Consider the following 25,810-nt stretch of genomic DNA (forward strand, 5'->3'; position numbering starts at 1 on the left):
TGTGTGCATGTATATGGAAATGAATGTGTCTGAAGAAAGTCTCAGAGAGAAGTCTTTGGAACCAAATTTACCCATGAAGTCTAATCTTTGAAGTTAACCCACTTGATACGCCCAATGGTATACAGTCTATCTTAAATGCACCATGCGTACATTAGAACTCGTAGATAATGCCATATGTGTAATTATTTATGAATTACTTGGCCTTTTTGTGACTGGATGGATTTGGGTGCTGATGCAAGAACACAGAGAAACCACGAGTGCAAGAGAGAGAGAGAGAGAGGGGGGGGGGTTGCCCAAATTTCAGGGGAGGTAAACGCATGCTCAGACAAAAAGTGGGTTCCCCCACCTTCTGAAGACAAGTTTAGAGTGTGTGAGACTCTGCACGTAGCATCGCGCAGTAAAACTTGGGGAAGCGGTTTTTACCACCAGATGGCGAGTTGAAGCTCGGGGAGGATACGCCGGAGATAAGAAGTTGCAGTGGGACGCTCCAGAAAGTTCTACGCGAGCAGCAGGAACGGTTCGGCTCGCAGGGATAGCCAGACAGCAAGGCAAACGTCTACACTCGAGTTGCTGGGATTGCGCATTGATAAGGTATGCCGCACTGTATGCGTAACTTGATATTTAATGTTTTTGCCAATGTGTTGTCTAAGTAGGCTCCTTGCAGACCCCACCAACAAGGTGATAACCTCATACAGTTACCAGTTAACTAGCTGCCTGCTTGGTAGGCGGAATGACAGTCTTTTATAGTGTCAACGTTATTCTCTCAAAAACTGATGTGGGATGCTGTTGTTCACGAGTGTTCATTGGATGAGTAAACGAACGAACGGTATTTACTTTCAGTCGCAATCTGCGTTGCCTGTGATGTTTTGGAGTTTATACGCAGACGTAAAGGCTACTGAAATACAGACAACGACTCAAACTAAACTCAAACGTAACCCAAAGTTAATTTCCAAACTTGCACAGTAACTTAGGCTATCAACCAGCAAAAGCATAGGATTGTTCTCAACACACGGTAGTGACGAAGTTACGGGGTTTCTTCTTCCTTTTGCGCACACGGGGATGCTCAAAGCACGGCCATGACAACTCATGCCAATTAGGCCTCCAGAACGACTCTATTTTAACAAATTAGTAGGTCTTTCCAGACTGTGTTCTCCATTTGAAAATCGTACATGGAGCCTTCTGAGCTTATGTGGACCGCTCATGAGGTCCTGCTCCGGGCATTCGGGAGGTGCTGTGGGGGAGGGTCGGAGACGTGGCAGTCCTTTCCACAGAGAGCAAAGGGGAATGGCAGGGTTGTCTTTTCCTGTTATTTTTGCTTTTCCATCACATGTGGTGCGGTTAGTCTCAAGCTTCAAAACTGACCTACTTCATAGTAAAGAACATCTTTGGATTAAAGACTACTAAATCAAGTTGTTGATCAGATTATTATGTCAAATGAAAGTTCTCGGCTGGGCAGTTATGTGTTCGTAACTGTAGCCTACGTCGTCATCGTGTATTTGGAATTGGTGTGAATTTCCTCACGTGAATATTGTTTTTTTTTCAACGTATTATTGTAGCAGGCTAACGCATAGGCTACACGCATTGGCATCCCTTTTGAAACGATATTGGCCATTCAGTCAGAATTAATCAGGTTGCCCTTGACTTGCATCGTTGTGTTCCAAGCATAAGTTGCAAGTTACTTAGTAGCCACCTGTGCTTGTATTTTTTTTTCTTACCAGGATGGTCAGAAATTACGTCAGCCAGTGGTTGGAATAAAAGGCCAGTCTAGAGGATGCTTTCCACAAAAAGACACAAATGTCGTGTGCTATAAAAGAACACAACCAGATTTAGAATACACACATCTAGGATGATGTAATGTAAAGTGTAAAGTATAGGCCTACTATTCCAGTACCAAACATACCAAACAGATGTCAATGGAGCTCCAAATCATACTGTGAAACAAATAACAAATTGTACATTTGCAAATGTAATAGGCTATTCATATGCCCTCATTATGCACAGAATTGCTATATACCAAAATAACCTGTATTTTTGCCCTGACAGTGACCCATTTCACTTGTTCAGGTAAAAGTGCAAGGAGATAGAGAGAGAGAGAGAGAGAGAGAGAGAGAGAGAGAGAGAGAGAGAGAGAGAGAGAGCATACTAGATGGAAAACCAGATTTTAACAAACGTGTCTCTGCTCGCTTTGTCCTTTTTGTTTCATGGCATTCCACTCTCACCTCTCTCTCTCTCTCTCTCTCTCTCTCTCTCTCTCTCTCTCTCTCTCTCTCTCTCTCTCTCTCTCGCTCTCTCTGTCTCTTTCTCTCTCTCTCTCTCCAAGTATGATTGCCAGTAAGCACTTGCATAGTGTATGGTGAACTTGCCTGACTTACTTTGTTTGCATACACACACGCATGCTGCCACATGCATTCACACGCTGGACGCTTTACCCCAAATGACCCCCTCCACGTGTACACCCTGGCGTTTTGCCTTGCATGCAGTGATTCATGATGTCGTGATTGTCTGCCTCTTGCATTCTTCTCGCACCGGCCTCATCTCTATTGATCCTGCATATGCATGCATGCTATACAACACATATGAATCTACTCGAAATGAACAGTGTTGACAGTTTCCTTGAAATGTTATGAGAGTTGGCATTCAGTAGCCCCTATAGGAGGGGTGGACGAACTCTGACCTGGGGTCAAATGCGGCCCACTGAGCCATTTCATCTGGCCTGCAGAGGCTCTGCAAGAAATAATACAAAGTGATGCTCATGCAACACTCTTAAAATTAAGTTACTACTCAATAGAGGGTCCTTGTGAGTTATACAGTAGGTTACTATACTGTACATTCACAATTTTTAGGAATGAAATGGCTCATAAGTCATGCCAGCCAACATTATTACACATTATTGACAGGCGAATTATCTGCAAGATTTGTCCCCTATCCGACCATTATTCTAAACCCAATATGGCCCTTGGGCCAACGTATAATAGCCCACCCCTGTCCTATAGGTGTCTATAGGTGGCAGTTCAGACGCTGCATGCAGCAATGCTGCTCATCCCCCCTAGAATCCCCTCAGGGATCACACAGCAGCCGTGTTTGCTCAGGCAGGCAGGAGGCACAGCTGCCCTGTTTACTTACAAGCAGAGAGAAGGGGAGGAAAAAGAGGAAGGAAGAAAGAAAACATCATTTGACCCACTAATGACTTCTAAACGTGTTGGTTGGATTTTAATACGTACATGTATGCATTTATGCTTTGACTGAATATTTGGCTGATTTCTAAATCTGCAAACAGTAATCAGTTATTAGCTATATCAGTTCATTTAGCTATGGCACCTTTTCTTTAAAATGGTAAAGGCGACTTCAAGTGTACATGCTGTTTTGTCAATCTTATACCAATGATGGCAGGTCTATTTTTAAAATAGGGGTATTTGGGGACAGTAGATATATGGGAAAAGTAGATATCTGTACTCTCAAATTGGCCTCAGCACCAACAAATCAGCAGCCTTCAACCATTATTGTTTGACTATAAGCTCTTGCTATTGGCCATGACAAACAACATATCATCGATCTCTACTCTCCTTTATCGCATCAATGGCATTTTCACTGTTGGTCTGTCTCCAACAAAGCTATTAGTTGGATTGCATTATGATGGCAAGAGTATGTGCAGTTTGACTGTGCTGACTCCAGAATGCGCATCTGCCTTTTGAAGAGGTCCAGAGAGGATGTGCTGATGGTTTTTTTTCCTGTTCTTTTCCCAGGATGGGGCGGCTAAGTAATCTATTGATTTTGAGTTGCTTCTTTCCCACTTTGATGGCTCACAATGACTTCTACACTTCCATCGGTAAGACCATTTGCTTTCATTTGCCTTTTAGTGGTAATTTGACATTTTTATCTATTATGATTTTTTTTGCTAAACATGTTTGTACTTTTGCAACATCTTTACAACATGTCAATACTTCAGATGGGATTTGTGTCTAACAAATCAATGAATACAGTTACCTGTTACTAATTCATTCTCTTCCATCTGTATGTCCAACTATCTATTCCCTCTCAGGTCAGATGACAGACTTGCTCTACATAGAGAAGGACTTAGTGACGTCACTCAAGGACTACATCAAGGCAGAGGAAAACAAACTTGAGCAAGTCAAAAAGTGAGTTTGACACACACACACACACACACACACACACACACACACACACACACACACACACACACACACACACACACACACACACACACACACACACACACACACACACACAGTACAAAGTACAAAGTTGCAATTTGTCATCTGTAATATCATTGTAATGAACGTCTGTAATGGTAATGTTGACAGGTGGACCAGTGTTCACTAGGTATTTCGAGGCTAACCGCAGGAATACACCAGCGGCGATCTAAGCGAGTCGAGCGACGGAAGTAATTGACTTTGTATTGAGTCGAGAGACAAAAGCGATTCTGGAGACTAGAGCGATTTGCGCGACGAGCGCGACAATTTGAAGTTGAAATCTTTTCAACTTTCTATGACGCGGTTCGGCGACAAGCCGCGACAGCCAATGACTGTATAGAGGTCAGTGACCACAGCCAATGGGAATGCTTGAATGCTTTGCCTTCTGCCTGTACGGACATACTCTAGTCTCCTCAATCTCTCGAATCGCGTCGCCGCTGGTGTATCTCTGCGGTAATGATATGCCACTGTGTCCTGTCCAGGTGGGCTGATAAGCTGGACACCTTGACAGCCACTGCCACGCAGGACCCCGAGGGCTTCCTAGGCCACCCCGTCAACGCCTTCAAGCTGATGAAGCGGCTCAACACCGAGTGGGGAGACCTGGAGAGCATGGTCCTCAAGGACACCACCGACGGTGAGCTGGATACTACAAGACAGTCTGCAAATGCTTACAGCAATACTGCACCACTTCTAGAAATGAGCTAATTTTACATCTCCACTTGAGTTAAACATTTAAAGGTTGTAAAATGTTAAATGAGCTTATTTCCAGAAATGGTGCTGTATCGTTTTAATATGCACACATGACTAATATATTGACAGCTGTCTCAGATATTAAGACTGGGGCGCCTCAGAAGGTGAGCTGAATATCACGGATTCATGTGCAGATGCTTTGCCGAAATATTATTCTTACTCATTAAGAAACACAAACTACTGTTATTGACTGTGCAAGATTATTTTAATACGATAAGGTGAACCTAGATTCAACTCATTAGATTTCACATAACAAGAATGAAAAAGTAAGGAAGGCACGCTGAATGCCATCTCACTGAATGCCTTTTCTCTGAAAGACAGGGTAAATACAATTTCAAACTGACAATATTTCCCTCTGTGTGGAATTTTTGTGACTTTAGTAAATGAATGTGTTTTTTTCTTACTGTTTGGTTTTCCCTCTAGGGTTCATCTCCAACCTGACCGTCCAGAGACAGTTCTTCCCTACAGATGAGGACCAGACTGGAGCTGCCAAGGCTCTCCTCAGGCTGCAGGACACTTACATGCTGGACGCCAACACCATCTCCGTCGGGAACCTGCCTGGTTAGTATGGCGAAAAGGTTTTGAGTTTGTGACCAAAAGTATATGGAAGTCCTTATGCAAAAGCCTTCAGTAGTCCAGGTGCAGGTGTGAGGCAAGAAGACATCAGTACTAGATGTTCAGAAAACATTGCGTGTTCTGGTTGGGCGAATCTGCAATCCTGAAGATGCATTGGGCGAGATGCATTGTTCGCTCCAAGACATAAAATAGAAAGAAAGAACAGTGTGCAGTGTTGTCTGAACTTTTAGTTTTTGAGTTTGTGTTTGTGTTTGTAATCATGCATTTGTTATTGACAGAGTGAATGTCAGGATGGGACCTCTACTGTTGTAACGCTTTGTATGTGAGTGACTGAGTATGATCAAAAGAGATGTGTGAATAATAAAAGGAAAACATCCAGTGTTAATTAGGTTTTTCAGAGGAGCTCTGGCATTTAGCAGAAAGTTCATTGCGTTTGAAATGCAGCAATAAATCGGGATGGAGACTGAGACCCATATTTGTTCAAAGCAGCTGTTAGGATTGGTGGCGGCCAAATGAAACAACATACGAATGAATGTACTATATCTTTAACAAAAATGACAGTGCAGTTGGCTAGAAAAAGCATGCTAGCATGCTCACTGTTATCTCAGCATGACAAAGAGTTGTTTATAGCGTTTGTGTGGGTGGTCTGACCACAGAACTGCAAAGTGTGTCACCCATGCAAAAGATCACAAAGATGGAGATGTTTATCAGTCTTAAACATGCCCACATTCCATACGGTTTTGAAGAAGATAGTACCAAAGCTTTTTTTTATCAAACAATGAGTTGAGGCGAACACCTCCAGAGCGAGGCTGCACTGTTTTGAAGAATGGCAAGTTTGACCATTGTTGAAGGTGACACAGAAATGGCTAACGGACTGAATGCTCAAGCAACCATACATGTTACCTGATTCACCACTCCTTAGTAACCTATTAAACTCAAAATACTGTAGTACTACGTTTCACTTGTAGAATAAATAGGTCCCATGTGTAAAACGAGGAATTAAGAGACATTTGTAAAAGAATACGTTCAAAAGAGGATGTGGGTTGAAATAAAATAGCACCTCATGCCATCCTGTTAAAGTGGGGAGATGTTTGGATGGTCCTTTAGAATGGATTATGTGAAGCAAGTGATCTTAAGATCAAATTGGGGCTATTATTAATCAGTCTGTTGAAACTGTCTTATTCTGGTTAGGGCAACTAGTAAACGCCAGTGATGTCTCTGAGGGTGGACAAGAGTATTCAAAGTAAATGTTCTCGAATGTCATGTGTTGGAAGGGATAGGTGTGGTTGCCTCTTTCAGGACAAATTATGATGTTTCAATACATAGGTAAGTATGTTTTCTTTTCTTTAAAACATTTTTGGGGGGTTTTCAACTTTTTATTTTAGACAGGACAGTGAAGAATGGGACAGGAAATGAGTGGGAAAGATTTGGGAATCGAACCCGGGTCGCCCACGTAGCAGTCCAGTGCACAGCCGACTGAGCCACGACTGGGCCCTAGAGTGTGTTTACTAACAGAATCTCATGTGTGGCCTTCTTCCCAGGCGTGATCCACAAGAGCCCCATGACGGTGGAGGACTGCTACGAGCTGGGGAAGATCGCCTACACTGACGCAGACTACTACCACACAGAGCTGTGGATGGCCCAGGCCCTGAGGCAGCTGGACGAGGGAGAGGAGTCCACCATCGACAAGATCACCGTCATCGACTACCTCAGCTACGCCATCTACCAGCAAGGGGAGCTGGAGAGGGCTCTGGAGCTTACCAAGAGACTCCTCGCACTGGGTGAGTACTACTAAATATAATGCATGACAGATAACTGACATATTGCTCAAAGAAACTGTGGTATAACAATATACTGTATAGCTAAGAGATACAGTGGATATGAAAATCCCTGTTCAAATGCCAGGTTTTTGGAATGTGAAAAAATAGAGCAAGACCAATTAATGCACAACTTTTTCCAGCTTTAAAGGGACACTGTGTGAGATTTTTAGTTGTTTATTTCCAGAATTCATGCTGCCCACTCACTAATGTTACCTTTTTCATGAATCCTTACCACCACCATCAAATTCTAACTATTCATTATGACTGGAAAAATTGAAATTTTCATACATGAAAAGGGGGATCTTCTCCATAGTCCGCCATTTTGAATTTCCTAAAATAGCCATTTTTAGCTGCAAAAATGACTGTACTTGGACCACACTAGAAAATATTTGTTTATTACTTAGTAAACTTTCATGTTAAGGTCAAATTTGGCAATAGAGGGCCTAGTTTCAATGAGCAGCATAGTTGCAGTACCTTTTTTGACCATTTCCTGCACAGTGTCCCTTTAACATGACCTATAGCCTGTACAACCTGTACAAATGAAATAAAAAACACCTCAAAATGTACATGCTTGCATAAATATGCACACCCTTAAACTGATGTTTGGTTGCAGAAGCTTCAGCTTTTTTGTGTGTTTGGGTTGGAGTCTATCAGCAGGGCACATCTTGATGTGGCAAAATGTACCCACTTTTCTTTGTAAAAGCGCTCCTATTCTGACAGATTGGGAGGGCATCTCACAGCCCACTCCAGAACATCCCACAGATGAGTAGGGTCATTTTTGAATTGCTATGTTGAAATATCTTTTGAAATGATGCCCAAAACGTTCAACCTTGGTAGAGTTACTTTTGCAAACTGACACCTGAAGTTTCCCAAACATATGTGGGAAAATGTGTTCTGTCGTTTGATGAATCAAAGGTCAAACATTTTGGACATAATTCCTAAAGGTATGTTTACTGCAAAAACAGCACTACATATCATCCAAATGACACCTGGCCTACATTGAAGCATGGTGGTGGCAGCATCATGCTTTTGGACATTTTTATATTCACCTGGAACTGGGGCCTTACTCAGGGTGGAGGGAATTATGAGCAGTTCCAAATACCAGTCAGTGTTAGCTTCTCTTTGAAAGCTAAAGATGAAGAGGAACTTCATCTTTATGACAATGACCATAATCACAAGTCAAAAGAATGGTCTCTCCGGAATAAAATTGAGGTTTTGGAACAGCCCAGCCAGACTCCAGACCTGAAACCCATCGAACATCTGTGATTTGAAATGGGCTGTGCACAGAAGATGCCCTTGAAATCTGTCAGACTTGGAGTGGTTTTGCAAAATAGAGTCAAGATGTGCCATGCTGATAGTATGCCACCCAAAAAAGACTGATTGCTGTATTAAAAAAGGCAAAGGTCCCGACATACAAGTAGCCTGGTAATGGTATGAGGCATTAGCGTGATTCACCACCCGTATCACAATGGTTTATTTGGGTATCAGTTTTCACACGGCACATATACTTAGACGCTTATATCAGAATTACGTGAAATTCCTTAAGTGATTGATATTTGCGCTATTAATACATCTATTACGCTATTATTATTTGTAATACCATATCCATAGAAGGTCCACAAATATCAGAGATTTATACTTTTGTTTGGCCAGCGGCCAGACATGAATTTTATCACTGAATGTTTATCATCATTATTATGTAAGTGTTCCATTTCCTTCGACCAAGGCAAAACAATAAATAACTCGACCCGTTGAAGTTACGCCAGTTGTCTCATATTTTCCGGTTTCAGATTGCATAGTTGCACATCTTAGTGTTCATAAGTCATTTTTATGGTTTTCAATTATTTTGGAAACACACTCACACAATATGGTGATGTCTATCTGGATGTAAACTACTTCTTCCCTTTACTTCTTGTGGCCCCAAACCTCGAGACTCGATGTCATTGATGATCGAAGTTTTTATTCATGATCTTGCAACAACACAGTTTAATGGTCATTCTGACAATTGCAATCAGTATTTTAAATAGGGGAAAGCCCCCAGAAGTTGCTCTTCTCTGGTCGCTGGTTTCTCCTTGGAGGCACAGCAACTGTTTTTCAATGGCGCTCAATCCTTTAAAAAATATATTTCGTTCATGTGTTTGGAAACACACTCACACAGTACGGGGATGTCTCCGTAACCCTTGAAATACGGAATCGTCCCGTATTTAGAAATAAACGTACAGGTTCCGTATTGAACTGAAACGGGACACGGGACGTTAAAATGCGTTAAAATGCCGGAAATTACATCTAAGAAATGCTAAATTTTCTGGGGGAGGACCCCCGGACCCCCCACCACGATGAAGTGTCCCGTATTTTTTTCATTGACAGTTGGCAACCCTAGTCTCTTGTCTTTTTGCGTATGTATCTCCACACACCACACACCAGTGAGCCAATGGCGACCTGAAGTACTTAAAAATGACAGAAATGACCATACAAATATGATGCCAATGTGATGTTGTCTCTCTGTCCATACCCAACTCACCAGCAGGCCAATGGTATCTTGGATTTTGAACTGTTGAAAAAACTCTTTTGGCCACATGTTTGGAAGCACAGTCAATATTGTGACTGGTGGTGTCTCTGTGTTTCCAGACCCCACGCACCAGCGCGCCAATGGCAACCTGAAGTACTTTGAGTTCCAGATGGAGAAACAGAGGAAGGCGGAGGAGGCCCAGAAGTCCAGCCAGGGCCAGAAGCTGAACGGCACGGAGAAGAGGGAGGCGCAGAGGAAGCGCTCCAGGGACCCCCTGCCCGAGAGGAAAGTCTACGAGAAGCTTTGCAGAGGAGAGGGCATCAAAATGGTGAGTGGCGTTTAGGGCCCGACCGATTATCGGCCGCACCGATATATTGGGCCGATATTTAGCATTTTTGGGATATCGGTATCGGCCATACTTGCAATAAATTTCCACCGATAAGTTTATATAACTTTCACAACCAATTTTCCAGCCGTTTCGCTCTGAATGCGACCTCTATTCTGCTCTCCCTACTTTGAGTTAATTCATGAGAGCATTGCCCCGCCCGTCACAGCATCTGATTGGTTTGGCACACAGTATACAACCAATCAACAAGGCTGCGAACGGTTTCAAGGCGGCCGCGGCACGCACATGGGGGGCGGGGTGGATACTGTTTCAAGGCGGCAGCATTTAGCTCTAGCTCACTACGTAACCCACAGCAGCAGAATGACACCTCACTGAAACGGATGTCCACAAAGTAATCTCAGCATAGTGTTCAGTAAATTTTAAAGCCCTACATGGAAATGTGATCGTGGCTGTAGTCCTACACGAGAGGTGGACTGAAAGCCATGGTCAATGAGGACCAAATACAACGTGTTTGCGTTTGTTCCTGAGGCTAATTATGTGTTAGTGCTGGTGAGCCTGCTAGCTAGGTAGCCTGTGAAAGCCTGTCTTGTCCCGTAATAACTGTTACACAGCAAGCACAAATTGATATTAGAACCAAAGATGATTGTTCGTAATATCCTCACTTTAATAGCATTACGTTTTGGCTGTCGCTGCGGTTCGAATATCTAGAATAACATCATATTACCGGTAGCCAGACAGCTATGCCGTCCCACTACCACCAAGTAGCTAGCAGGCTTGCACTAACAACCATGATGTCAACAACTTTATGAAGACGTATGTAACGTGACTCAGGCACTAAAGGCACATTAGAGCTCTAGTTCTACTCGTTTAACCAATTAGTTGTATTGCGCGTCGCTAAGCCCTTTGACCATTTAAACACGCCCGATGTGTGATATCAAAGTGCTGGCAGCTGGCCGCTCTGCAGGGAGTTTGTCCAGAAATTAGATGTGCACTAGGTAGGCTACAATGTTCCAGAAACTGCTTTGTAAATCGCCTTTATTTGTGACATGAAAACATTACATTATACTCAGTCCTGAATGCCATTGTTTCACCTTGCTGTAATACCCCGCGCGGGTGTTTATCAGAGAAGTTTTATGCATGTTGGAAACGGTGTTATCATTCTCCCGCGCTGCGATGATTCGTAGCTTTCTGAATGCTGCTGTCAGTCAGCAGCTGCTGCTCACTTTTAAAGAAGCAGGCACGCATAGACAGGGTTGCCAGATGAGGCTAATGATTTCCAGCCCAAAAAAGCTCAAAACCCGCCTAGAAGCACAAAATCCTGCCCAATTCTATTGATTTCTATGGCAAAGATTGGGCGGGTTTTTCTGCTAAATGCCATTTTTACCGGCACACTGCCATTCTAAGCAGCCCAATTGGGCGGGGAACAGCCCAATCTGGCAACACTGCGCATAGATCGCTTTCCAATATTTCATCCTGATGTCCCCACGTTCTCTGTCACCCCCCAGAAACCGATAAGTAGCCCAGTACAGCCACAACTGAATAGTTCTAGAGGTGGTTATACCAGAGACGATCTAAATGCATAATAGAGAATCTTTGGTTGTACCACAGATTTTTTTCTAGGAAGAAGGGCTGTGGTTATACGTGCTTCAGTGTGCATTATTTACTTTAAGTAAACTACTATTGCAATATATTTACAGAAATATACAGGCCTATCTGGGCCTATGTGATTTTGACTGTATTTTTTCTGACATCTGACATAAAAGTTAATTATTATATAGTATTAACTAAATATGTGTGTATATATAATTAACATATGATATTTTTTATTTATAATAATAATAATGTATATTTAATTAATTAATTTATTTATTTATTTTTAAATATATTTAAATATATTTTATGCCTTTATTTGATAGGACAGTCTGAGATGGTGACAGGAAGCGAGTGGGACAGAGAGACGGGGCGGGATTGGGAAGTGACCCCGGCCGGACCCAAACCGGGGTCCCTGTGGGCATGCAAGCCCAAACGTGGGGGGCCTAGTGCGCTACGCCACAGTCCCCCCCCCCCTTTTTTTATTTTATTTTATTATGAATATTTTTTCTATATATCGGTTGTACATATCGGTTATCAGCCTCCCATTTCCATAAATATTGGTATCGGTATCGGCCCTGAAAAAAACTTATCGGTCGGGCCCTAGTGGCGTTATATTCAATTTTCTTGTTAACAATTCAGTTCGACTTTCGCGTCTGCTTTTGGTGACGTGCATGTGTACTGCATCGTAAGCTTATTGAAATACAAGGGGTGTGTGATGTATGTATGATAATATTGAATGTGTGTGTGGGGGGGAAGTCTATCATAATTAATACTTTATGGAGGTGAAAAAATGTTCACTCTCTCTTTGTATTGTAGGTTTATTAACAAACAACTTTTAGGCCTGAGAGAGGCCTCACCTCACAGGCCATCGCATCGGAAACGAGCGTGTCTCTTTCATCTACATACAATGCATCCCGTGACTAACACCTTGCAAAGAAGCCCTGATGCGCATTGGTATGATATTTTAACCAGAGCTGTCAAAAAGCTAAAAGTAGTTTAGAAAGTAAAAGCCCTGCCAAGTAGTAAAACTATTCCAGTCCCGTCGTCCTGTGATTGTCAGCCTCAGCTACGGGAGTGAGGATGAAATGATTAAAGTCAATCAATAAAGTAAATATATTTTATTGCTTACAGAAGGTCAAAATGAATGGGGTTTTTGACAATAAGAGAGTGAAGCACTCACAGCTGCAACCCAAACAGATGTGGGTGGATTAGGAAAAATGGCAGCTCCCTTAGATAACAGAGACCAGATGCACAGCAACCCACAGACAGGTCCATGATGATGCTCTACTTATCTCTTGCCATCTTTCCACTTTGTTCCTTCCTTTGGTAGACCCCTCGTCGACAGAGCCGGCTGTTTTGCCGCTACTATGACAACGACCATAACCCCCAGTACCTGCTGTCCCCCGTGAAGCAGGAGGACGAGTGGGACCGGCCATACATTGTGCGTTACCATGACATCATCTCTGACAGTGAGATCGCCAAAGTCAAGGAGCTGGCTAAGCCCAGGGTGAGTACATCACACACTGCCCCAGATATCTCTGCTCTTGTGGACTGCAACAGGGACTCACCTCTGCTCTGTTGTGGAAGCAGTTAAGTCATAATTGTGATGGTGGATGTTCATGTTGTTGAAGCAATTACTGTAAATCAAAATTCTGACGTGGGATGATCCTTGTTGAATAGCAGAATGTTTTTAAAGAATGCAGGAATTCACTTCTGCTTTGTTGTTGGAAGCATGTTAATCCCAAGACTACAAGATATTTTATTGTCATATACAATTAAATAGTTAAGCCTCAGAATAGGTGTCCCAAAGAAAAAAGGTAGAAAAAGGTGTGGATGTGCATTGGTAAATTACAGAGCATGTTCAAAGACAACATTTCCCCCCTTCTGTCCCCTCTTAAGTTATTTGTTACTGTATGGTTGGAAGCACAGTTTGTCTCCATGGTAAGGTTAAGCTTTCATACTACACTGAAAGACCAAACGTGCCTGGCGTCTGACAGAGAAATGATTTGCCAAAGGCCACGGGCATGCGGTCACTTGCACAAAAGCGGTTCAGTTACCACTGAAGCGGTTCATTTCCTACCAGTAGAGGAGATCCCAGCTTCAGACAGTAAAGCCCTTGTTCACAGACAGAACATAGAAGATTTTACAGTACCTGGTCTTGAATTCTTCTTTGGAGCTGCTGCTTCAGTAAATGGTCCTGCAAACATATAGTATTTATATGAACCAATGATGTCTATTTTGGATCTGTGCCATGAATTGCTTGTGTTGTTGAAGATATGTACAAATATTAGGCATGAATGACTAATTAGTTATTAGTAGTGCATTGATTAACTCTATCAGAATAGACAGATATGGATAGCAATTGCAATTGCTACAGCAATGAGATTTGTATTGCGCATTATCGTACATATTTGTCACCCAATGTGCTTGAGAGGAAAGAAAGAGAAGAGAGAAGAGAAATATATAGAAAGTATAAATTATACATAGGTTTCCCATTTACAAACAAGATGCTAAGGAGCCAACCACTTGAGCGCATTTTTTGAGTGTCAGTTACCAACAATCAGAGGTTGAAAAGTGTGCAGCCAGGGGTGCACAGCTAGGGATGCACAGCCAGGGGTGCACAGCCAGGGATTGTTTACAAACTGGAAACTTGTCTATAAAAGTATTATAGAGAGTAGATGACTAACCTTAACCCAAGGCAGATGGAAAAAAGCTGTTTTTAATTACTCTTTAAGACAGGACACTATTGGGGCAGTTCTAATTTGAACAGGAAGCTGATTCTAGCATATCAGATGCAGTAAAGGCACTTGTGTACTTCAGTGCGTGTGGCTGTGCACGCTGAGTGCTTAGTTACAAACCTAAGAATGTGAAGTTCTCTTGCCTTGCACATCTTGTCTTGGTTGTATATCTGCAAAGTCAGTTCCGAAGGTGTGCCAGGCATTCGTTTCAGGCTTTCAGCAGGAGCTCATTTACAGCAGACAGCAGACTAATATTGACTTTTGGTGCATGTTTTATTACTCTTGAAGTAAATATTTGATTATTACAGTACTTAGCCTGTTATAACATAGCCTACTAGAGTCAGGATGTTACCGTTGGATGGAAACAGTGTAGCAACATTGTAGAAGAATATAACTGAATACTACATCTTAAAATGATTTGATTTTACCCCAACACTGTCCACAAACAATGAAACTAGGCAGGTTATCCTACTTAATAGGACTTAGGTTATCCTTCCTTTTAATGACAAAAACATTTGTTGTTGATCTCTTTTTTGTGGTTGCCCTCTACTTTTCCGTAGAAGTACACTAGAGCCCTCAGATATTAAACTGGACAGTTTCAGAGTCTGAAGTCTCATTCACACCAAACAACTGGAACCACAGTGGTTCAATGTCAAAACCTCACTTGAATAAATGGCTCTGTTCGCCTGTTAGCTGTAACATCTATGACCAAAAAATAAATGCAATTGCGATTACTTTGACAACTGTATCACTTTCAATAAAGTGCCGTCGAGATTCCTAAAAATGTGTGGGACAGCCCATTATTTTTATTTTGTTCACACTCAAGAGAATCATGTCAAAGTTGCTCCTCAGAGTGGACAAACTGTCTTCAAGAGTTTATTCGTCATCGTTGTTGGTGTGCATGGGCCTTTAGGTTATACACAGTGTGAACAGTAGAGCAGAGTACTGTCGAGTGTGTAACCCCTCTCCTGGCTCGGCAGTTACGCAGGGCCACCATCTCCAACCCCATCACAGGTGTGCTGGAGACGGCCCACTACAGGATCAGCAAGAGGTAAGGCGCTGTTCTGTGTTCGAGATGGGGCTGCTGCGTCGAGATGAGCTCCCAATAGGCTGTTAACATACAGTAGCCCAAACCCAAACCCTAACCCCTTGGGTCGCTACAGCGGGGCACTGTAATGGCTTGGAAGGTCAGCTCGACGGGTAGCTCCCATTATCGACACAACATGGGTCCCCTACCCAACACAGGGCTGAAAGCACACGGGGAAGCCCCTGTTAAAAACCGCCGTCCGTCCCCCGCTGGCTTTTCCATTAAGATCTCCTCATGGACACTTCTTAGCTGTGAACTTGTATATCAACCACAAAAACAACCAATAGGGTATCACGGAAAAGATGTGACCCAAGTTCCAACAGCAGAGTTGATTCTGTTACTGCTCAGGAGTGTCCATGTTGCTTTTAGACAATGGCTTAGTTTGGTGTGAGCAGTTGAAAAAGTAAAGGAAACACTTGATTTACTTTTTCCTTCAGGTGTTAACTGGCTTTTTTCACTGTTGTAGAAGTGGGGCCGTGCAGTCTTCCACTGCTTTCAAGGGTCTGTTGCTAAAATAGCTCTTTCAATCAATGTTGTAATTCACTATTAGGTTGGCCCAGTGATTTAAGTGGAAGTTTGCCCTGCGTCAACATACAGTGATTTTTATTTGATGTTTGAAAATAGCTAGTGACCATCTATCTTTCTTTCTCTCTTTCTTTGTCTGCCTGTATGTCCATCCTCTCATCCCTCTGTTTGTCTGATCCGCCTTGTGTGTGTCTGTCTGTCTTTCTATTTTGTTCTTCTTTCCTCTCTTTTCCTCTCTTTTTTTTGCTTTTCTCTCTGGGGAGTAGCTAAGGCGTGCTACGGTACACGACCCTCAAACGGGGAAACTCACCACCGCCCAGTACAGAGTCTCCAAGAGGTAAGGTGTGAGTCTTCACCTGCCCTGCACAGTAAAACTATAGAGTGTTAATTTGACACAATTCTGGTGTTAGACTTCACCTGCCTGCCCTGCTACAGGTGGCCCTACAATTTAGTACACAATAAAAAATGCAGCGTTAATTCAACACAATTCTGAAAATACAGCATATGGTCCCAATCTATTTAGTGTTAATTCAACTAACACTGATTCAGTTAGCACTGAATTTTACACTGTCCCAGTGGATACTCAGTGTATATTTAGAGTATGTTCACCATATATTCTCGGAAAAGTGTTGAAATAACACTGCATTTTACTTAAATGTGAGCCTGTCTTGCCCCAGGTGGTTCCTATACAATTTATTAAGCTGCTATTGAAAGGGCTGTGATTAATATCATCATTTTATTTAACCACATGCAAGCGTGATGTCTAAGCTGCGAGGACGCCCTGTCTGTGTGCAGGGAGATGCACGGCCACCCTCCAGCTACTGAGGGGGCCCTTGGCAGAGGTCCAGCTCAGACTCCTGAGAGAGGACCCCTGTGGCCCCTGCAAGGCTGATAAAAAATGGCCACCCCAATCTCCATAGCAACCCCAAATGGTAACTAGGAAGTCATCTACGTACATACGCGAGCAGAGCATGGATGTGCTCGGGTTCGCAGTAAAAACATGCAACACTTAACAAATGCAGTGTTAATTTAACACTTAGAGAGTCAAATTAAGCTCTAGGGTGAGATTGCTCCCAGAGTACTCTCTAAATGTTGAATTAACACTGCATTTTAACTGTGTTAAATGGAGGTTGGGGAGAGCAGCTACTGCTATGCACCACCCCGTTATTCTGTCTCTCTCTTTCTCTGTTAAATTTTATTTTGATTTTGTTGTCTGTCCACCTGGTCCAAACTCCCCCCCACCTTGAAAGCTCTATGGTAGGTTCCACAGAAAAGCCACAGTTACATGTACGTGTATGACCTACCCGTTCTTAAATAGCTCTTCAAAAAAAAAAAAAAAAAGCTTTAAAATAGACACCCTCGCCACCCCGCTGGCCAAACCATTACGGTTTTACTCTGCTTGATGATTATGTGTCTCTGGCTTGGAGTGTGTGTGTGTGTGTGTGTGTGTGTGTGTGTGTGTGTGTGTGTGTGTGTGTGTGTGTGTGTGTGTGTGTGTGTGTGTGTGTGTGTGTGTGTGTGTGTGTGTGTGTGTGCGTGTGTGTGTGCGTGTGTGTGTGTAAGACAGAGTAGTTGGATTCTGGTGTACAGGGTGGAGTCATGCTTGGAGTAGGCTGGGGGTGGACTGTGCCTGTGTATGTATGTGTGTCTGTGTGTGGGTGGATGTTCGGAAGGCAGAGCAGTTAGATTCTGGTGTATAGGGTGGGGTCAGGGGGAGTAGGCTTGCCCTCCGTGGGTATAATCAAAGGCTCTTTCTGCCTCACGTCTTGGTGTACGTGAGTGGAAGCCTGTATGTGATGGAGCTGTGTAAAGGAGCCTCTTACAAACAAATAGGGCATGTAGTATCCCACTTTAATGGACATGGGTTCAGGGGAAGTTCAGAAGAGAGACAGTGCGGTGTGTGTGTGTACATGCTCATGTACATTTGTGTGCGTGCATATATCATGCATGTGTGCGTTTCACTTTAGTAGCATTTTAGGAAGTGTCTTGACACCGCGCATACGTATGCTGAGCAATTCTGAGAGGTGCGTCCAGTATGTGTGTGGGGGGAGTTGTTTCACTGGCTGAGAGGAATGCAGATAGTAAAATGGATTTCACTTCTGCAGCAGATGTTTGGACCCAGCAATAACCACATTTCGCTGCTCTAAAATAGGCCCGTCTGCCGCTGGTTATTCCGGTTGAGGGGGTTGTTTGCTTTCTGGGTCCCATGTAAAAAAGTATTTCAGCACCATGATGTCTGAATTTGTTTGAAAGGAGAGATACAGTTACATTTATTTTATTTTCATTTAATTGTTCATTTAATAGTTTTTAGCAGAAGAAAGTGACGACGTTTCAGCTGTTGCCTTTGTCAGTGAGCTCTTCCCAACCCATCACAAAAGCGTAAAACATAAAACGTAAAACATAAAAAAGCACTAAAATGTTTTACTATGTGAGGAATTCCCTTTGATTCAAGTAATAAGAATAAAAGAATTATATTTTGGTAGAATTTTGGTGAAATTTTGGTAGATAAACTATCCCATATCAAAAATGTCTCAACACAGTTTGTTACAAAGCTATTGAATGGCCGTCTCTGCCATGAAAATGTCTCCCCCTCCCACACTCCTGTGTGTGAATTAGCCCCTTATACTAAACCTCACTCCCAGTCAACACGCATGCCACCACTGCTTACAACAAAACTGCTTTAGTCACGTGACGTGATGGTCCTCCCTGAAATGTAAACACTTAGCAGTGACGTCAGTGAAAAGGGTGTCTGTCAGTGTAGAGTAAAAGAGTTCTTACAGATTTCTCCCTTCATCACATTCACACTTTAATATTGAACCTCGGTGTACAAAGCAGAGCAACTCTGAAAAAATATTCTTACAAAATATCATTACCTTCATCATCTAAGGGTGATTGATTTATCATACTTGGGTCAAGACTTTGAGCATTGTTGCCAGGCAAAGCAAAGCACAATTGGCTCTCAATTCTCCAAAAGAATTAAAGTGAAAACGTGCCTATGACTGCCCTTCCCTGATAGAAATGTGTAACAGAGTTGCAAAGTGCTCTGGCAACTTCTGTTTGCGACATTGCTGAGCAATGTTGCTCAAAACATTGACCAGTCTATCATGTCGAGGCTTCTGCACACCGGTCCAAGACAAACAGGAGTAGTGGCTCACTCACTGGAGATTCTGTAAAGGGCTTCTCACTCTTTCTCACCTTCCTGTCCTGTCCTACTTCCCCCCCTGCACTCTGATGCATGATACAGACAGCTTTCTTTCTCCCTGCACAGTTATAAGCTCTGTGAATTGTGTTGTATGCACCAAGATATACAGGCATATTTATTGATTTGAACATTTTAATTTATTCTTGTGAAAAATCATTTTTAATCTTTTTTTATTGTTTTGAATACAGTTCTCACAAAAGTTTCTGTTGAAATGGGTGGACAGACAACACACATTCCCAAGAGCTGTGCTGCAAAAAAACCTGTCATCTCAGTGTGGTGCATGCTTACTTCTCTGCACCAAAAACAAACAAAAACCAAATAGCTTGCCATCCTCCGGCCCTGACTAATGCTTTGAGAACCATGCATCCCGGAGATGAGTAGACCTTGGTCGAGTTAGTGCTGTGTCGTGTGTGATTGTAACCGTTTTACCTTCTCGCCAGTGCCTGGTTGACAGCCTATGAGCATCCTATCATTGAGAGGATAAACCAGCGTATTGAGGACCTGACTGGCCTGGAGATGGACACCGCTGAGGAACTGCAGGTGAGCAATGCAGTATGTGGGGAGTTGCAGCCTCATGGTAAAGGAGTATTGGCATGGCAGGGTTGCAGGTTTGACCCTGTTCTAGTACACTGTAAAAAAAACCCTGCAGTGTTAATTCAACACTATTAGAGTATACTGTATAGTCCCAATTGATTTAGTGTGAGATTGGAAATTGGAGTGTGACACTCTCTTAGAGGGTTTATTTGAACTCTTTTAGAGCATATGGCTTCACAGTGTAAATTCAGCACTCAAAGAGTTGAATTTAACACTCAAATCGAATGTGACCATATTCTCAGAATAGTATTGGGTTAACACTGCATTTTAATGAGTAGTTATGGAGAGTTGGAGCCTCATCGTTAAGGGGTTTAGTATTGGGATGGCAAGGTTGCAGGTGTGTTCCTGCACCAGTAATGGATTCAGGACTACATGGCTAATGCTGAAGGTGCCACACACTCCCAGCTCGTGACAACAAGGTGTTATAATCTGATAATGTTTTGTCCGAAAGGTTATCAGATTACAAATGAGGTGTTTAAATCTGATAATGCCCTGGCCAAAATGTTATCGGGATTAAAACACCTTGTTGTCAGGTACTCTGAGTGTGTGACACCTTCTTGCCTTTTCATGGAACTTTATTTTAGGCAGCATCTCTTGGTGTACGTATGTATTTCCCCATTTAGCATTGCTCTCCACACTACATCCTCTTCCATAGTGATTGCCCTTGTGCCAAGACATCTTAACCCCAGGAGTGTACAATGTACACAGACAACTAACGTGTGTTAACCCACTTTAGGACTTGTCCATCAGGAACTCCTGGAAATGTATTGCTGTCAACTACCAGCTGTGTTTGCATCCTTGCTAGTTCAAGACAAATGTACCTTTATGTTGTTGTTATTTGGTCCAATATATGAAGATTCGTCTCACCAAAACATTGGCTGTCCTAAGGAAGAATCCCCCCTCTTTTGTAGTTGTTTTGCTTAATATAGGTATGTGGTTTTGATCAGTTCCTTGCTCAAGTTAAGTGTTTTGTCTCCCTCTGCTGGTTTGATTCAGGTGGCAAATTATGGAGTCGGTGGCCAGTATGAGCCTCACTTTGACTTTGGCAGGGTGAGTACTGACCTTAAATTCTCACAGGCACTTAAAAATGCCTTTGAACTCTGAAGTGTGAAATTTAACTGCATGCCATATCACATGACTTACCTTTCATGAAGTTCAATTTGATGGCATCTATTTGGTGGAAATGTCAGGTTTTGGCACTACATAATTGTAACTTTTTTGTACGTGTCTCCACAGAAAGATGAACCTGATGCCTTTAAAGAGTTGGGGACAGGCAATCGCATTGCCACCTGGTTATTTTATGTGAGTATACTTTGAAAGGCCCATGTCTCCTTTTCTATCCCCTTAGTCTCTGGGTCATGCGCAAAATACAGTGTGTATGAAGATTTCTGAGTTAAACAACTGAGTTATTTAAACATTTTTTCATTGAAAGGCTGTCAAGGTTTGGGCTTATTTTTTATTTTTTTAGACAGTATGTTTATTTAAGTTTTCAACAAAGTTATATAGGAACAGACAAGTAAAAAAAAAAGACAATGATTAGAAAATGAGTTACAGGAAAATTGAAATGGCGATATAGAAACAAACACAAAACAGACAGGGCGTACAAACTAAGGCAATGACTTTTCTTGACTAGTGCAAAGACAACATTAACAGCAAAAATAAAAGAAAGAAAGAGGTGGTTAGCTTATCACATAAGTTCAAGGTCCCCTTCAAAGTCTTCAAGATGGTCTAAGAATGGCTGCCATATCTTATAAAATTCTCTCCGATTGCCAGACAGACTGTACCTGATTTTCTCCATATGCAATAGAGACGTGAGTTCAGACAGCCACGTCTTGAAGAGGGGCACTGCCTCTGATTTCCAAAGCATTAAAATTAGTCTTTTTGCTATCACCATTCCATACATTATGGTGTGCTGCACACGCATGCTTTGAGGCAACAGAAACATTGAGTAGCCAAACAGTGCCACCTGTGGGTCAGGTTTGAAAACACAGTTGTACATGTCAGAAAACCATTGGAATACACTGCACCAGAAGTCATACAGTTTTGGACATGACCAGAAAAGGTGGGCTAGAGTACCATCTGCAGACTTACATCTCTGACACAAAGGGGAAACAGTTGGATATATTTTATGCAGGTTAGTTTTAGAGTAATGGAGTCTATGTAAGACCTTAAACTGAATGAGGTGGTGTCTAGCATTGATGGAGCAGTATTGTATTCTGCTGAGACCTTCCCCCCAGACAATATCATCAATCTGGATATTCAACTCCTCTTCCCATGCATTCCTCAGAGACTGGGTAGCACAGTCCACTTGTTCAGAGAATATCTTAACAAAGTTTGAAATAAGGCCTTTTGAATCGGCTGCGCCAAGCAAGAGATTATGAACCTTACTTTCCTCAGGAAGGTTTAAGGTTTGGGCTTATTTGACAAAGTGTTGTGTTTTTGATGACTTCTCGCACACCTCCTTTGGCCAGGTGCATCAGGAGGGTCATCAAAATTACAAAGTAAACGATTTACACAACACAATCATTTGTAGTCTTTAATAAAGCTGCCTGATCATGGTCACAAGACACAGCAAATGAGATTCTTTGTATTACATTTTTTAAGACCATACAACATCATTTGGTATCGAAAAATGTTACATAGTGCTGATTATTATTAATTCAGTAAGTAGTATTTCCTTATACAGCCATTGCTCCTCTGTGTTGTAGATGAGTGATGTTGCAGCAGGGGGCGCCACAGTGTTCCCAGATGTAGGAGCTGCTGTGTGGCCCAGAAAGGTAATGACACAACTGCTGTTTTTGATTCCATAACAATAATAATAATAATAATAATAATGTTATTATAAATTATAAATATGTTATTATGACCCGTGTAATTGCTTTGAGTGATTGCTTTGAGTGACTGATGCTTTAACTTCCAATGGCTTGCTATGTTCTGTAGGGGTCAGCGGTGTTCTGGTATAACCTGTTCCCCAGTGGGGAGGGCGACTACAGCACTCGGCACGCAGCCTGCCCTGTGCTGGTGGGAAACAAATGGGGTAAGTGTCTCCAGGGCAATGCTTATCAAACAACGCCAAGGGCACAAGATTTAAGAATAGGCAGCTGTACTCTGTATGATGGTCTGTGTCACTCATCTTAAAAGAATATTGAAGTATTGAACTAACATTGAACTAAACCTATCGTAAGCTATTCCATATGTACACTCAACCACCACTTTATCAGATACACCTTGCTAGTACTTGGTTGGATCCCCTTTTGCCTTCAGAACTGCCTTAACTGCCTGCAACAATACTCAGGTTGGCTGCGGCATGACAGCTATGTGCAATTGGTATTACAGGGCCCAAATTGTGCCAAGAAAATATCCCTACGCAATTACACCACCAGCATGAAGCGTTGATACAAGACAGGGTGGATCTAGGCTTTCATTTTGTTGACGCTAAATTCTGACCACACCACCAGAAAGTTACAGTAGAAATCAAGACTTTTTTCAATCTTCTATTGCCCAATTTTGGTGAGCCTGTGTGATTTATAGTGGCACTCTGTGTGGTCTTCCACTTCTGCTTTAGCCCATCCAACTCAAGATTTGACGTACTGTGAGAGATGTACCAGAGATGTAACGAGTGGTTATTTGTGTTACTGCCGCCTTTGTATCAGTGTAAACCAGTCTGGCCATTCTAATCTGACCTCTGAACAACAAGGCATTTGCGTCAATGAGCAGTTGGACAGGTGTGCCTAATAAAGTGGCCGGTGTGTGTAGGTCTTCTATATACAGATTGCAAATATGGTATCATGGTAAATATGGTGGAGCTGTAGTGAATATACCAGATAATGCTCAGTGAGCAACCTCTGATTCTTTTTTGTATTATCCTGTTCTCATCTGTAGTATCAAACAAATGGATCCATGAAAGAGGGCAGGAGTGGAGACGACCCTGTGCCCTGGAAGAGGAAGCATCGTGATTCCTCCCTCTCCTTACCGCACTCCTTCAAAAACCCAGCTTGCCCCCTTCCTTTTAAGGTAGAGTATGTCATATTGTTAGTAGTTTATTTCCAGAATTTTTGCTGCCCATTCACAAATGTTAGCTTTTTCATTAATATTTACCTCCACCTTTATTTTTACAGTATTCATCATGATTTGGTAATTTACACTTAAACCATGTGAGTAGGTGGAGCTTCTCCATGTCCACCATTTTGAAATACCAGCTATGGATATCCTTGGCTGCAAAGCTAGGTGTGCTTTGGTCAGACCTGTAAATGTAAGGTTATTATTTAGTAAATATTTCATATTAAAAAAGATCACATTTGTAAATGGGCACCATACATTTTCAAAATAAACGACTACAATTACATACTCTACCTTTAACACTCCAGCGGGCAGGGAATGGCCTTAAAATCTGAATCCTTCACCATTCATCTCCTTAATTGCTTTTATTTCTGCAGTCTGCCCATTTTCAAACACTCCCCCTTTCTCCTCAAACACTCCAGATCAGGATAAAAGGGCTATGATGGGACACCAAAGTAAACTTGTTCCATTACACTCCCTCAGTTTTGAACTAAATTATTTTTTGGAATATTTATGGAATGTTCTTCAAATCATCTTCCTATTCTTTTTTTAAGAAAGATACCCATGTTCTATTTTCACTTGCAACACTTCTCGTAAAAGTCACTGTAGGTCATATAAAATGTTTTATTTTCCATTGCTCGTGTTTTTGCACTTTGTAGTTGTAGTGATTTTAAAGGTGCACCATGGGATCATGCATCATGACGTCATCAATACCAAACAAAACAGACCAGGGGTGGGCGAGCTCCAATTTATATTGTAAGTCTTCATACAATATGGTAGTTTAGAAAAAAAAAAAAAATGTATATTAAGTTATCATTTCATAGCTATGTTGAAACGTAACGTATGAGCTTGTGCAAAACAAACCCTTCTTGGAGAATGATGTGCTGGTGATGGGCTGAATGTGGCTTGGTGCACACCGTCTGACCACATGGTTGTTGATGTTTAGTGTCCCTGAGACCAGGGACCATGCAAGATCTGATAGTGCACCTTTAACACAGTTAAGGATTTTGTTTTAGGTGGACAGACATTTTAGATTTCTATTTAACCTTGACCAGCAAGAAGAAGAAGCATGGTCACACTGACTGGGAATAAACATGAAGAGCTCTTTTTCAAAGCGCAATAACATGAACACAGTTCCCAATGCCTTGTTGCTGTCTTAAAATCAGATTTAAAAAAGGAAATGTATAAGAAAATTGTGTTCAAATTGCTTTCATTGCGTTTTTGATAAGGACTCTTCACATTTTACCTTAGAGTTAGAGTTTAGAATTTATTGAGGCCCCTGTCATTCCTGTTGAAGATTGATTATGAGGAAGACTGATATACTTGCAATTGGGTCAAAGACGTCCAACATGAAATTGTCCTTCAGTGCCAACGGATACTTTTGCTTACTGTAACTGTAAAAAACATGTTTTTCATTTTTTTTTTTCAAGTGAATGCATGACAGCCAAGCCAAAAAAAATTACTGAAAAAGTCATGTTTTTTGCAGTAACAGTAAGCAAAAGTATCCGTTGCACTGAAGGACAATTTCATGTTGGACGTCTTTGACCCAATCGATATCTGAGGCCATTTGTAGTCAGATCCGTGTCGTGAGCCAGCCTTTTCTGGAATGGACTTGTGTAGCAGTGAGGGATGTTTTCTCACACATCCTTTAAACAACTATGCAATTCTGCACATTAGCGTCTTGTGTGAGCCAAGGCTTCACCAGAAAGCAGATCAAAGAAACTCCTCTGAAAATTGAATCATTTAATCAATCCATCATGATACGCTGCCTGCAATTGTGCAGTGCTAATTCTTAAGAGT

At 42.1% G+C, this 25,810-nt stretch overlaps 1 protein-coding gene across 2 annotated transcripts; it reads left to right on the forward strand.

The window, feature by feature from the left end:
* Positions 1-300: 300 nt before the first annotated feature.
* Positions 301-24,556, forward strand: p4ha1b (prolyl 4-hydroxylase, alpha polypeptide I b). 2 transcript variants are annotated; one of them, XM_063191213.1, is made up of 15 exons: positions 301-591; positions 3,744-3,826; positions 4,040-4,136; positions 4,694-4,845; positions 5,385-5,522; positions 7,079-7,318; positions 9,986-10,194; positions 13,136-13,312; positions 15,524-15,594; positions 19,798-19,897; positions 20,948-21,001; positions 21,188-21,253; positions 22,660-22,728; positions 22,892-22,988; positions 23,834-24,556. In XM_063191213.1, exons 2-15 carry the CDS (start codon positions 3,745-3,747, stop codon positions 23,905-23,907), a joined length of 1,626 nt encoding a protein of 541 aa, XP_063047283.1. In that variant the 5' UTR covers positions 301-591; position 3,744; the 3' UTR covers positions 23,908-24,556. The 2 variants fall into 2 exon arrangements, with proteins under 2 accessions (XP_063047283.1, XP_063047285.1); XM_063191215.1 differs by lacking the exon at positions 15,524-15,594 and adding an exon at positions 16,422-16,492.
* Positions 24,557-25,810: the final 1,254 nt, after the last annotated feature.

The sequence above is a fragment of the Engraulis encrasicolus genome, chromosome 24, assembly GCF_034702125.1.
Source record: "Engraulis encrasicolus isolate BLACKSEA-1 chromosome 24, IST_EnEncr_1.0, whole genome shotgun sequence".
Lineage (NCBI taxonomy): Eukaryota > Metazoa > Chordata > Actinopteri > Clupeiformes > Engraulidae > Engraulis > Engraulis encrasicolus.

Excerpts from the sequence above, each read along its gene's own strand:
- p4ha1b (XM_063191213.1), top strand. The coding sequence starts at position 3,745 with ATGGGGCGGCTAAGTAATCTATTGATTTTGAGTTGCTTCTTTCCCACT. Across the intron at positions 13,313-15,523 it reads AGGAGCTGGCTAAGCCCAGG|TTACGCAGGGCCACCATCTC; the intron begins GTGAGTACATCA and ends CTGGCTCGGCAG. Across the intron at positions 15,595-19,797 it reads CACTACAGGATCAGCAAGAG|TGCCTGGTTGACAGCCTATG; the intron begins GTAAGGCGCTGT and ends CCTTCTCGCCAG.